General features: G+C 39.5%; 2 protein-coding genes across 4 annotated transcripts; one reads left to right on the plus strand and one right to left on the minus strand.

Moving 5' to 3' along the window:
- Positions 1-1565: 1565 nt before the first annotated feature.
- garem1 (GRB2 associated regulator of MAPK1 subtype 1) lies at positions 1566-9306 on the minus strand. The gene is made up of 6 exons (XM_085361961.1): positions 8953-9306; positions 6943-7083; positions 6525-6655; positions 3537-4724; positions 3101-3255; positions 1566-2972 (listed from the first exon to the last, which is right to left on the minus strand). Exons 1-6 carry the CDS (start codon positions 9071-9073, stop codon positions 2111-2113), a joined length of 2598 nt encoding a protein of 865 aa, XP_085218087.1. The 5' UTR covers positions 9074-9306; the 3' UTR covers positions 1566-2110.
- An 802-nt stretch (positions 9307-10108) lies between these two features.
- Positions 10109-14173, plus strand: ncf2 (neutrophil cytosolic factor 2). 3 transcript variants are annotated; one of them, XM_085361963.1, is made up of 15 exons: positions 10109-10282; positions 10486-10568; positions 10712-10820; positions 10960-11094; positions 11295-11402; positions 11582-11641; positions 11762-11805; positions 12528-12669; positions 12832-12897; positions 13052-13106; positions 13209-13252; positions 13342-13490; positions 13571-13703; positions 13853-13946; positions 14038-14173. In XM_085361963.1, exons 1-15 carry the CDS (start codon positions 10109-10111, stop codon positions 14127-14129), a joined length of 1488 nt encoding a protein of 495 aa, XP_085218089.1. In that variant the 3' UTR covers positions 14130-14173. The 3 variants fall into 3 exon arrangements, with proteins under 3 accessions (XP_085218089.1, XP_085218088.1, XP_085218090.1); XM_085361962.1 differs by having other exon boundaries at positions 13571-13682; positions 13850-13946; XM_085361964.1 differs by having other exon boundaries at positions 13351-13490; positions 13850-13946.
- The last annotated feature ends 286 nt before the right edge of the window (positions 14174-14459 follow it).

The raw sequence follows: 14459 nt of genomic DNA on the forward strand, positions 1-14459 counted from the left end.
TTTGTACAAAAAATTGCAACAGTTCATGTAGGCAGTGATCCAGAGCTGAGTGTGTTACCAACGCAGAATGAGCTTTGGTTCCGAGTGCTTCACAACGTTGGATTAGTCGGACACGGCTAGATGTTGGAGTGTTTTCACAGTTCATTGAATAATTGCAGAATTCTTCAATTTAAATTGGCTAATGGTTTTTGAATTATTTCTTTGGCATGCATTTTTTATAAATGAACACTGTGGCATTTTCAATACGCTTAATAATACCCTATAATACTCCACTGCTTTGCATTTCCTTTCCGTGGTCACTTTGGAGTGCCATGGCTATTGCATAAGACATTATGCTATGTAATAAGTTTCCAGGGACAGAAATCATTCTCTATAAAAACAGCGATACTGACACTAACTTAAAAGGAAATACAGCTTATTAACATTATCTTTTGGTCAGTGTCCATGGAGTGCGAAAGAGATTCGTAGGTATTTTCCCCCCGTGACCGAGTGTTATTTTACTGCATGAAGTTAGAAACCCGAGTAGAACCCACATTTTACAGAATTAAAAAAAAACAAAACAGAAATTTGAACATAAGCTTTTTCTCAATAAAAAATAATCTCAACATTAGTAATCATTTCAATAAAAAAAAATTATATTTAATTTGCACCTACATACAAAATAAAAAAAATATCAAGTAAAATATGTAACACCCCACTGTAAAAAAGAGAAAAAAAACTGTTGGGTGGGGGGGAAACAAAACAACAGCTATTGGCCAACAGACCAGACCCGAGTTGTACAAAAGCTGTGACTGCTGAGGCACCTTCATGTGTCAGCCATAAGAATGGTCTGACAATAACTCTCCTGCATATTTTGCATCATGTTAAATTACTGCATAAATAACTCAATTCTGAATCAAGGGTATTTTTAAAAAAAGTTACCAATACAAACAAATATTTCATTGTAGTTTATCATTTTCAAGTTTAGCCTACATGCTTCCGTGGTCTGGAGAAACTCCAGTTGTTAGTGTATACTCTCTGACAAAAAGAAAATGTTACGTCAAAATATCAAATGGTTTAAGGTCTCTGGGTTAAGGCGCAAAAAACTATTACTTCTGTCTCGCAAGTATTGTAGGTAACACTTACCAATACATACAGTGGAAACAAATGAGTACCCTTGCAATTAAAAAAATGTAGTGCATTCATTCTCTACATAAACAATCTCATCAATTATATTTAATGACCTCAACTGCTATATTTAATCTGAAATCTACCAAAGTGCATGATGCATTTAATTTTTCATTTATATTGGACGCCAAGATCTGTTGGCGCTTTTGGTTATCTCCATGTGAGTTTAAAAGAAAGGACAGAATTTGGTTAGATGTAACCAATTTCTTTTCAGGCTTAAATAACCCAAAGTGACATTTAGCTGAGACATTTTAGGTTACAATAAGCAGTGTTTAACTTCAGGCACACACAAAAAAGAGCTCTTGCATAGGAAGTGTCACCTTTAAACCCTACTGCAGATAATGACTTAGCGTAGCTAACTGTTATTAGCACAGTTATATTAAGGGGATGCAAATTCTGAGGGAAAACAGAACCCTGTCATGCAGTAATTAATTTTCCAAAGTTAACTATCTCCTGTCACCTGATACCAAACTGGGTTTTCTGTAATTATTGGCAGTTGGCTCTACTATATATATATTTCAAATATTTTCTAGTTCGTGCTCTTTTAAACATTTAGCTATTCGCAGCAAAATTCTGTGACACTCTCCTTTTACAAAAGACAATATTGTCTTCATATAGCTCTCACATTAAAACGATTATGTGGATTTCTTTCAATTCCCTGGCTTAAATTAGTATCTGTGTAATGACACGAATAGGTCGTGGGTGTAAAAGTAAGCAGTTGACATGTAAATGTCTTTGTGAAAGTGCCAAATGATTCCATTCAGTTAGCAAATAGGAGTCATAGACTTTAAGTGGGCATTACCCACTTGTCTTCCCCACCATGTAGTAACAAGAAATAAGTTCATACTATACAAAAAGAAACTCTTTGTGGCTTGATGTGCATAGCATACATACTGAAGGCATGATGTTCTCAGCTTTACAGGAGTTTTTAAGTTACATACTGTTATATCTTGGGTCTCCACCCATTTATGAACTGCATGAGTTTCTTCACCTGCAGTTTGCTTAGCTTGAAGTCCTCAGACAAAATCTCCTCGGTGAGCTGCAGGAGTAGATTCCCATCAATTTTTTCAGACACGAAAAGAGAAACAATGTCATCTGGCAGGCCGATAAATTTCAGACATTTGGAGACCTCTTCAATTGAAAGGCCAGCCAAGCTCGATGGTGGCTGCCACTGTGTAGTGTGAGACAAGGATGGACAGTTAACAGTTGGAGTGTTAGAGATGGAGTGTATCTCTTTTGTTCCCTGCTCATGTTGAGCAAGTGAGGAATATAAAGTTTCCGGCTTACTGTCACAGACTGACTCTGACAGCACATCTGTGCACTTCTTTATGGCATTTGATTTTGGTGTTCTTGGTGGCAAGATCGGGCAGGAGAGGCTCTGCTTAGTGTTAGATGCATCTATGAGCTTGTCACTGTACATTTCTGAATTGCAGCTTGAAGATTTGTTGCAGAAAGGACTCAGAGATGCTTTCGGCAAGTTAAAGTCCTTACTGCGGTGTGCATACTCTCGGCCATCAAAGTCAACAAGGCTGGTTGTACAGGTTTTTGGAGTGCTTGGGGTTCTCTTTCTGGGGTAGCTGTAGTAACTTCGACAGGTTGTAGGCAGAAACTCGTCCATGCAATGCGAATCCCCTCCACTGAAATGATTTGGCCAAGACAACCGCGATAAAACTCCATCTAACGGTGAGCTACTACATGGCGAAACAGCCTTCGGTTCAGTGCTGATGGAATTAGCCCAGCTGCAAGGGTAGCACACATGGCTTTGCTCTTGTGGGTCAGTTCCTTCTTGCTCACATGTTCCACTGCTAATGGAAAAATAGTAGATTAATTTATAGCATAAGAATAGCCTCATACATGTAAACATAGAAAGGTACAAAACTTGATATCTTACAGCATTTGTTTTGAGAATGTGGGTGAAAATTTAAATTCTTACATGTTGTGGAGACCAGAAGAATAATAGGAGAGGGTTGGACTTGGAGACCGAGTTTCTTGCTGCCGTGGCTTCAAAAGGACAGGCACTGATGGTATCTGTTTCAGGCCTCGTGGTGGGATTGGTGGTGCATTCAAAAGACGACATTCTTCCTTCACCTAGGATGAAAAGAGTTTGTGTTGAAACAGTAACTAAAGCTTATGTTCTTACATTACAGTCATTCTTCAAAGAACCCTCAGGTTCAGCTTTTTATCTGCAACAGCCAATCAAACTTGTTGTTTTCAAGTAGTTTTATTTATTAATTTACTGCATAGTAGCTACTCATGCTGGCTTTTGCTGTAGTATTAAAATACATTTGTTGTGAGCACGGACGCCATCAAATCAACTAACACTCCAATCCTAAGACCGAAAACTCTAAAGTACAATAGATTATACTCACAGCTTCAGACTTTGGTGGGACTGGTGGAGGAGCAAGAGGCACATCAGAGCTGGTTATGGCTCCCAGAGGACAAGTGACTGGGTTTGTCAGTGCAGCTGTTGTGGCACAGTCACTGTTGAGGCCTCTGATTCCTTCGCTTTGAGAGGGTTTTGGAATCTGACTTCTCAAGTGATCCAACCACAGCTCCTCATAGGGAACATCCAGCTTGTTGAGGGTTGGTTGTGGGTTTGTGCAGTCCAACAGCTCTGGGAAAAAGTGTTCATTCTCTTCTGAAGGATGACTATCAGAAGGCATAAGAGCCCAATCTCCGCATGGCATACAACCCTGCAAGTTGACCTCACTGTTACCGTGCAGGTTGCTGCCATACACACACACAGACAGTCGGTGGAAGGACTGGGTGAGTTCATCTCGGGCGTAAGTCAAAGAGCTGGGAATTTGCATATGATTGGGACAGCCGCTTGAACTCCCGCTTCCTCCACTGCTACAACTACCATTGCCACTGCTTTTTTTGGGGCTTTTGCCATCTTCATTCCAGTCTGTTCGTACGTCCCGGACAGCACGAGAATAGTCATCGATATCAAACTGCTCCTGGCAGAACGCAAACCAGCGATGCACCATAGTATCTAACCACAACTCTCCTTGCAGCAATTCTTCTGGAACAATAAATCGTGGCATGGCTATATGAAACGGAAAATGGATAGGGATAATTTTATTGCTTCGCAGAATGCAGCACACAACCACTGTTTTCGTCTGAATGTTGACCAATTTGTACCGATGACCCTCCCTAATGAGGTGGAGGTCATACTGGTTGCGGGGTGGGGTGCTGGGTACTGTCACATTGACCGGGAGACGGGTTTTCTCCACGATGTTCCTGATGTTGTGCTCCCCGTCTTGCATCTGAAGCTCAAGTGGACTGCAGGTACTGAACCTGCCTTTGCACTGGAACGGCAGGCTGATGCTCTCATTGGTGCGATGGTTCATGCAAATCAAGCAAGGCATCTTGCCTCGACCGATCTTACTGATGGAGTTCAGCTTTCCAATCTTCTTAAAAATGGTGTTGAATCTTGATTTTTCTTTGAAGCTTTTGGCATAAAGGATCTCAGCTTGGCCCATTAACGTCAGTTCATCACCAGTGTTTAGTGTTATGTTGTAAACCTCTGTGTCTTCATTGCATTCCCCTGAAGCCATCTATGAAAACATTACATACATGAATTTCGATATACGCAATGAAATGAATCTATTTTACCAACCTTAACTTGGAAAATTTTAAACTTTAACTGGAAATCTACAGTTATGAAATACTCTTGGTGGAAGCGTTTAGAATTATAGCTACAGTGGGGCAAAAAAGTATTTAGTCAGCCACCGATTGTGCAAGTTCCCCCACTTAAAATGATGACAGAGGTCAGTAATTTGCACCAGAGGTACACTTCAACTGTGAGAGACAGAATGTGAAAAAAAAATCCATGAATCCACATGGTAGGATTTGTAAAGAATTTATTCGTAAATCAGGGTGGAAAATCAGTATTTGGTCATCTCAAACAAGGAAAATCTCTGGCTCTCACAGACCTGTAACGTCTTCTGTAAGAAGCTTTTCTGTCCCCCACTCGTTACCTGCATGAATGGCACCTGTTTGAACTCATCATCTGTATAAAAGACACCTGTCCACAGCCTCAAACAGTCAGACTCCAAACTCCGCCATGGCCAAGACCAAAGAGCTTTCGAAGGACACCAGGAAAAGTATTGTAGACCTGCACCAGACTGGGAAGAGTGAATCTACAATAGGCAAGCAGCTTGGTGTGAAAAAATCAACTGTGGGAGCAATCATCAGAAAATGGAAGACATACAAGACCACTGATAATCTCCCTCGATCTGGGGCTCCACGCAAGATCTCATCCCGTGGGGTCAAAATGATCATGAGAACGGTGAGCAAAGATCCCAGAACCACACGGGGGGACCTGGTGAATGAGCTGCAGAGAGCTGGGACCAAAGTAACAAAGGTCACCATCAGTAACACACTACAACGGCAGGGAATCAAATCCCGCAGTGCCAGACGTGTTCCGCTGCTGAAGCCAGTGCATGTCCAGGCCCGTCTGAAGTTTGCCAGAGAGCACATGGATGATACAGCAGAGGATTGGGAGAATGTCATGTGGTCAGATGAAACCAAAGTAGAACTTTTTGGTATCAACTCAACTCGTCGTGTTTGGAGGACGAAGAATACTGAGTTGCATCCCAAGAACACCATACCTACTGTGAAGCATGGGGGTGGAAACATCATGCTATGGGGCTGTTTTTCTGCCAAGGGGACAGGACGACTGATCCGTGTTAAGGACAGAATGAATGGGGCCATGTATCGTGAGATTTTGAGCCAAAACCTCCTTCCATCAGTGAGAACTTTGAAGATGAAACGAGGCTGGGTCTTCCAACATGACAGTGATCCAAAACACACCGCCCGGGCAACAAAGGAGTGGCACCGTAAGAAGCATTTGAAAGTCCTGGAGTGGCCTAGCCAGTCTCCAGACCTCAACCCCATAGAAAATCTGTGGCGGGAGTTGAAAGTCCGGCGACAGCCCCAAAACATCACTGCTCTCGAGAAGATCTGCATGGAGGAATGGGCCAAAATACCAGCTACTGTGTGTGCAAACCTGGTAAAGACCTATAGTAAACGTTTGACCTCTGTTATTGCCAACAAAGGTTATGTTACAAAGTATTGACTTGTATTTTTGTTATTGACCAAATACTTATTTTCCACCCTGATTTACGAATAAATTCTTTACAAATCCTACCATGTGAATTCATGGATTTTTTTTTTTTCACATTCTGTCTCTCACAGTTGAAGTGTACCTCTGGTGCAAATTACTGACCTCTGTCATCATTTTAGGTGGGGGGACTTGCACAATCGGTGGCTGACTAAATACTTTTTTGCCCCACTGTATATATTATTATATTATATTCATAAATGTCACATAAAAATAGATGGATTAAATGTACCTTAACATTGAAAATGATTTCCTCCATAACATATACCCTTTCAGGGAAAGCTTTGGCCACTTCCTCCACGCTGTTGTAGTACTGCACAGGCTCTTTGACATCTCTGTCCTGCTCAAGCAGCTTGAACTGACCTACGAAAAGATGGAAAAGACACGTCAATGGTGTTTTGCATCAACACAGACTTACAACTATAAAATCACATAATTTATTTTTGCCTTATATATTTTAGTGAATAATTCTTCAGTTTAGGCAAAGATGCATCATCAAATATCATATTTGATATCTGACAATGCGCAACATATAAATACTGTAAAGTACTTTCAATGCTCGGATAGAGTAGAAATGCGCTTTATAAGAACTAGTCCATTTACCATTTACAAGACAAACTAAATAAGCATAGACTGTGGCTGCATCTCACCTTCATAGTGAACTGGGATCTCTATTTTGGGCCCAATGACATAATGTCCCTCCTCCAGACTGTGAGCAGTAATAGTCGTCCACTGACGACAGGAATGAATCAAGAGGTAGTCATTGTCTCTGAGCCCTTCAACCAGCTGACCTACAGAAAGTAAAAAAAAAAAAAAAAAAAAAAAACCACACTATTTACAGAGCAGAAAACAGCATAATTTGCATAATTACAACTTTAAATTAACCGCAAAGTAAGCACTGAACCATCCAGCAACAAAACATCTAAAACAAAAAATGTTTATATATGTTTTTACCAGGTGGTGTCTTGGATGTGGGTCATGAGAGAACTATTGAACCTTAATAACTCAGAGAACAGGCCATTCTATTAAATATCACTTTGAGAAACACCACTGCTTTCATACCACTCTTTAGCCATACAGTCTGCTCCATTCAAACTGAGGCATTGGATTACCAAGCACATTTAAAGTCACTATTAGGCCATTAGTCAATGACTAATGGCCTAATCCATACCTCTCTAAAAAGCATGCTCTATCATTCAAAGTACAATACACCACTTTAGTTCTCCAGAAAAGGCCAGGCATGTGTCAGGGAGATGGAGAAAATTATTCAAATTATTAATAATACATAATAGCAAAGTGCAGGGCACAGTCAGCATGTTTATTTTCAGGCATACTGAGGGTAACATAGTTTTAAAGATGCACTTTCAGACCCAGGACTGTATCAGAATCAGTATTATTTAAGTATTCTGATTCTGATAAAGATACACGTTCAGACCCAGGATTGCATTAACATATAGTTTAGTTAGAGGGATAGTAACAGTACTGTGCAAAAGTCTTGAGCCCCCACTCATTTCTTTATTTTAGTAGGAAAATGGGAAATGGCTGCAATATGTGCAAACATACATGGAAATACAGGCTATAAGGCAAGTGCAGAGTTTGTACAACTCTAACAAAATTGAAAGTCAATATTTTATTTGACCACCTTTGTTCTTTAACACGGCCTAAACTCTAAGGCAGCCTTCTTGTAATTTCTTTACACCAGTTGCTGCAGTTCAGCCTCCACCCTATTTAACAGGTGGCTGTAGTCACTCCTGACTTTCTCTGTACATACTCACAATGCTCTGAACCAAACATTTCTAAATTGCATTCACTGCTCCATCAGACCTGATGCTACTGATTTTCAGTCAGGTTCTTGGTTAATTTGGTATTTTTTGTGGACTCAACAAAATAAATGGGAATCGGAGTGTATACACAACACTGGCTGGTCCCTTTAAACGATCCCTTTAAATTAGGTACTTTTTTGTCCTTGAAGAAAATGGTCAGATACAAGACCTAGAAAAACCTTGAAAAACCTTCAGAAAACCTGGAGAACTATTGCTCACGACCACTTCAGAAAATGCAAATCTGGCAACTTCTAAGCAAATTATGAAGAAATTAGTGGTGGCTAAATACTTTTGCACAGCACCATAACATTATCATGTCTTAATTCTTAAAAACAAATAAATAAATACTTGTCTTTTTGTAACCAAAATGAAGACAATGATGCTTCTCAGCTTAAACAGAGCAACTAGGTTACGATTTAGTTATAAGATTGGCATTGTGACTCAGCCTGCAACAATACATCTATATATTAAGAAAAATGGCTTTCCAATGGTGGAGCTAGACAGTATGTGGTACAACTCATCAGTCGTTGCAATACAGTTTTTACTAAACCTGAAATAACTTCATTATAATGATGACTATAGGGTTTACACGTTTAATACCAAAAAAGGTGAGATGTGCACAACGGATGCAAAGGTATTACCAAAAATAAACCAAAAGAAAAGAGAGAATAAGAAAACGCTTATTTTGTAATGTAAACTAGATCACGCTGTTGAGAAACGGTAAGTCACACTGCTAAACTCAATCGCAAAGATTTGTTACAGCTTAAGTTTGCCTTTGCTGCTAGCTAGCAGCTAACAAGCGCTGCGCTGATGGCATGAAAAGGTAAAGTTACTTGCCGTTATCCAGCTTGACAATTTGAGGCAACTTATAATTACTGACGAGTTGATCTAATGGTAAGGACGTAGTACTCCATGTAACTTCTTTTAAATTGTTGTACAACATTGATCCAAGGTCCATTTTGCTAGATTACATTAGCCAACAAGAGCTAGCTACGTGTAAACACGGTCACAAAAGGCTACACTAAGCTAACGCACTAAATAATGTAGCGACTCTCCGTCCGCGGTGTCACATCACGCATGGCGTGTTTCTTAATAATCTTCGCATTTTTTCCTTTAAATTTGCCTACGTATCATAAAGAGTCGTTGTCTGATAATGTAGCAGAGCCATGTTTGTTTAACTACCGATGGGGCCAGCGCTAGTTTGGATCAGCCGGAGGGAGGCAGCGCGCAAGTCGCTCTGCTGTGATTGGTGGAGAGAGCCAGCGTAGGTGGGCTTAGGCGGTAGAGAACCAACCACAAAGCAAGGAAGCTGGAATAGTTTTCTTCTGAAGGTAAAGAATACATACTTTGGTAAACAACAGAAGAAAACCCATCAATACAACTGATTTCATTTACAATACAAGTGAATTAATAAAGCTGTGCTAGAGTGCAAAGCTTGTACTAGTAGGTCACTATCGTTTTTAAAAACATTAAGCCGGAAGTTGTAGTTGTTTCTGATAACTAAAAGACAACAAAAAGAATACCAACTGCCTGTTTCAAAGTGTTTTTACCTGGTGCTGCAAATCGTGATTCAATAAATAAATAAACAAATAAATATATAACCCTATTACTTTCAGTCTTTCTTCTTATCTTATCCTTGTTTAATGACACATCATTAAGTTGTTCTTGTGCAATCACATTCCCTACACCCTGTCTGTCAACATTCCTGGTAGAGGAAATCTATGGCTAAACATCACACGTATGACATATCTGGTGATGGGAAAGTATAACAAAATCAGATTAGCTTTATTTAAACACCAAACACAAATAATGAATTGTCATGTAACATCACATTGGGAAAAAGGGGACAACCCTTTAGCTTTAAGACCTGGTGGTAATGTGTTATTTATATACACCAACAATGACTTTCATCACACTTCCTCTTCTCAATGGTACAAATCAGAGGAACTTCCTTACTGTGGTCTATAGCTCAGTATACTCCAAACCTGCCAACATGTCTTTTGTGGACACTCTGCGCCAGTGGGATGAGGCGGTAACTTGCGTCAACAGACAAGATTTCTCCAAAGCACTTGAGATTTTCTTGGGTATTCAGGAACCAAACTCCAAAATTTATTTTGACATTGGCTGTCTCCATCTTCTTGACCAAGACTTTGATGCTGCTGAAAAGGTATGTCTGATCTGCAGGCTGAAGCATAAACACACAAATATTAACAGCTGTCGTATCAGCAAATTAGTCCAAACAAGAAACTCTTTTGATAGTTGCTGAAATACAATTCTCCGATATGCTGCCTGAAAGCGCAAGTCACTGAGAAAGGAGAAGTAGACCTTACCATGTTTTCTAGAGGAAGTGACAGTTTCTTTGTTTCTCAGGCGTTTGATTGCAGCATACGCAAGGATGAACATTTGGCCATTGCCTTCTTTCAAAGAGGAATCACTTTTTACAAAAAGAAGAGGCAAGACACACCTGTCTTTTTTCTTTCTTTCTTTTTTTTTTAAAAAAGGACCATATTTTTTTTTTATGTTTAATGTTGTGATTTAAAAATGCTTAATAGTATATCATATGCAAATGTTTTAACTTTATTGTCTCTACATAAAGGTATGAGGAGAGTTTAGCGGACTTCCAGAAAACCTTTAAAACACTCAGGGGCAACCAGCTGATAGATTACAAAGCGCTTGGTCTCAGATACATACTATATGCTTGTGATGTGAGTATTCTTGATTCTATTATTAATCCTGAACATTACACCTAAATAATTCATTTGATGTTATGAGCTGTTCATTCATAATACAACTTAGCATTCTTTTTTCCTGGCCAAGGACACAAGCTTAACAATGTCTCCACAGGTTCTCCACAATATGGCCCTGGTTGAAGCTGAGCTGGGTAACTGGGAAAAGGCCCAGGAACACCTCACGAAGGCTCTTAACTACAAGACAGAGGCCAGGTTTAATATCATCGACAAAGCTCTGCAATCAATCCTAGTGAGTTGTGATACAATCACTTTTGTCAACCCATTTAAATGTGATTATATTTATGATATCAAATGTAGTAGTTTCTTCATTCCATTAACCTATATTTGGTAAGTTGATATGGTTTATTCTAATTTTGCTTTAAATCAGGTGACAGGATAATGATATGCACATGACTTTAAGTGTCACTCACACTGAAATTTCACCAACAGAAGCAGAAACTTTTCAAACTGGTCGAGTTCCAATCAAAAGAGATGTTTAAACCAAATAAGCACTATGTTGCAGAGCTGGAGAAGAAAGACTACCTGGGCAAAGCAAAGGTGACTCATTACCCAGCCTGTTTTATCTAATCTAGTGTGATTATAAAGTTATCAAAAGTCAGCATCTCTACACACACACACACACACACACACACGCATATATATATATATATAAATATATAGAGGAGAAATTATTGTTGAGTGATATCTATAAGCCACTTTCCCCCCGTTATCATCAGGTCGTTGCCTCTGTTGTTCCTCAAGATGAGTTCTCTGGATTTGCCCCATTGCAGCCTCAGGTGACACGCTGGCTTTTATTGGCTATAAAAACTTTACAGTTTGATGATAGACTGAACCTTTACATACCCCTGTGTGTTGCCATGTCTGTGATGGACTGTGTTTTTTTTTTTATTTGATAGGTGCAAGATGGTCCAACTCGTCCAAAAGAGCCTGAGGTTCTGAGGTATGATAGTCACTTTGGATCCATGCCGATTTGAAACTCTTTAAACAGAAATGATTTTAGTATTTAATGATGTTGTAGGTGGCAAGTTTTTGTGATATGTGGATTCGCCACTATACATGTTTACAACGTACAAATACAAAATGTGGGAAAGCATGAGACATATCTATGAAACTGTGCTTTCCACAAAGAGAAAAATGGGACTCAGAGTGTAGGTTTAATAATTAAAACCTGAAAATAGACATGTACCGTTACACAGAATAGTGGCAACTTTAACCTTTGTGTCTTATGTCTCTTCAATTTCACTTCAATTCCATTCAGTTTTACACAACAACAGTCGCCTCAATGTGTTTTATATTGTAAGGTAGACCCTACAACAATACATACAGAGAAAAACCCACCAATCATATGACCCCCTATGAACAAGCACTCTGGCGACAGTGGGAAGGAAAAACTCCCTTTTAACTGGAAGAAACCTCCGGCAGAACCAGGCTCAGGGAGGGGCGGGGTGAGAGAAGGAAGACAGGATAAAAGACGTGCTGTGGAAGAGAGCCAGAGATTCATAACAAGTATGATTCAGTGCAGAGAGGTGCATTAACACATAGTTAGTGAGAAGAAGAAATACTCAATGCATCATGGGAATCCCCCAGCAGCCTACACCTATTGCAGCAAAACTAAGGGAGGATTCACTCTTGATGCTATGTGGACATTTCTTGTGTTTACAGGGTGTTGGAAGGAGAACCGCACACTGTGCTCTTTGAGTTTATTCCTGAGACCAGTGATGAGCTGGCTGTAGTGCCGGGCAATATTGTGTTTGTGTTGCAGAAGGGTGCTGACAACTGGGCAAATGTGGTCTTCAATGAAAGAGTAAGATCTCCACATCTGCCACTTATTGTACAAATTTTAACACCAGTACACTGTGTTGTTTTTATGCACTAAAGCCAGCATTCATATCATGTACTTTTATCACACAATTAATGCATTGCTGGTGTCTGCTGAGAGTAAACATGGCTGTGATGTCTTTCACAGAGGGGGCTTGTTCCTTACAACTATCTGGAACGTTTGGAAATCTCCTTAGCTTCTAACAAAAACAAGGTAAGCATTTATTTGTCATTATTCTCAATTGTTGGTGTCATAATCAATGACTCTGGTAATGTCAGCGCTTAAAACATTGTAGTTTCCTTTCCAAGCTTTTAAAATAACACAGTCTTTACTTTTCTTTATTTTGAATGGGAACAACTATAAACAGGGAATAACTCCGCCTCCAAGCCGACAGCCACCCACCAGACCTGAAAGGATACAAGGTTGGCTTTTCTGGTACAGGATACAAAAATTAAATGAGGATTTTCGAATGATATCTGAGCCTTATGTGAAAAATCTAATTTTCCATATTTTCTTTATGTAAGGTCTTACTCCAAGTGAAGTCACTAGTGGAAATCGTCAGCGACAGGTATGCCAACGCAAAGAAAATGAGAAGTACTGAGATGTTTAATTCTGGCTGTTATTTTAAGTTCTTTTATTTCCTCTCATCATTTCCAGGAAAAACAGTCCACAGACAATTCATGTATCGTCAAAGTGCATTTCAATTTCAACTTTGTCGTCTCAGTCCCGTGTGGGTCACCCTACACGATGCTGATTGAGAAAATCAGCAGGAAACTGAATCTTCCTTCTTCTGCAATCACCTTGAGGTAGAGTGCATAATTAAGAAAACAAGAATGTTTGGTATGCATTGTTTGTACTTACAACTGAATACCTTTACTGGGTTTAGTTTAACCTCTGAGGCAAGTGAACAAAGTGTAATCAGTGCCAACACAGAAATGGAGGAGCTGTGGAGCCGTGCCAGCGGTGGGCGTGTCACTTTGTGGTGTAACACCAAGGAGGTAAGAGAGCAACCATCTATTGCCATGTTATTGCTGTTGTTATAGTAACAACAGCAATATTCCCAGTATTAGCGATACTGACGTAGTTTTAGTATCTTTTTGTTTTTGCACTCCTGTTATAATTTCCGTCTACACTGATAACCATTGTGGATCTTTGGGGATTTCAGGAGGAGATTCACCTGGTGGCACTTCACTCCTACGAGTCATCAAATCCCGAGGATCTGAATTTTCAGCAAGGGGATAAAATCAAACTGCTCTCTAAAAGTGAAGCTTCATTCTTTTATACGTCAAACATACAGAAACTCTACAATTTGATGGAATATATGATTCTAATTCACAATTTGTTCATCTTCAGTTAACCAAGACTGGTTGGAAGGGCAGTGTAACGGGAATACTGGGATATTCCCTGCATCCTTTGTGGAAGAAGTTCCTGCGAATGGCCAGTGATTTATGGCCAGGTTTGCTAATCTGTTATAAAAGCTGAAAACACTGATTAACAACTTTTCAAAAGTTGTTTGCTTTGGTGATAAAATGTGCCACTTCTTTTGATATACCAAGTCCAAATATGATGATTACAATAGCTGATTATAAATGCTTAAAATGTTACAATTTCCACTTATGTACATTATTTAAATGACTTTTAGTCAAAAATTTTAAGTCTGTATCTTTGCATTTATGTGGCTTCATATGAATTTCACCTTTCTTAGAATAGAATAGAATTCAACTTTATTGTCATTGCACATGCACAGGTACAGGGCAACAGGCTTCATTATGTAA

Source organism: Diplotaxodon limnothrissa, linkage group LG9 (assembly GCF_057381915.1).
Source record: "Diplotaxodon limnothrissa isolate DT_005_m linkage group LG9, D_limnothrissa_male_GT1.1, whole genome shotgun sequence".
Classification (NCBI taxonomy): Eukaryota; Metazoa; Chordata; class Actinopteri; order Cichliformes; family Cichlidae; genus Diplotaxodon; species Diplotaxodon limnothrissa.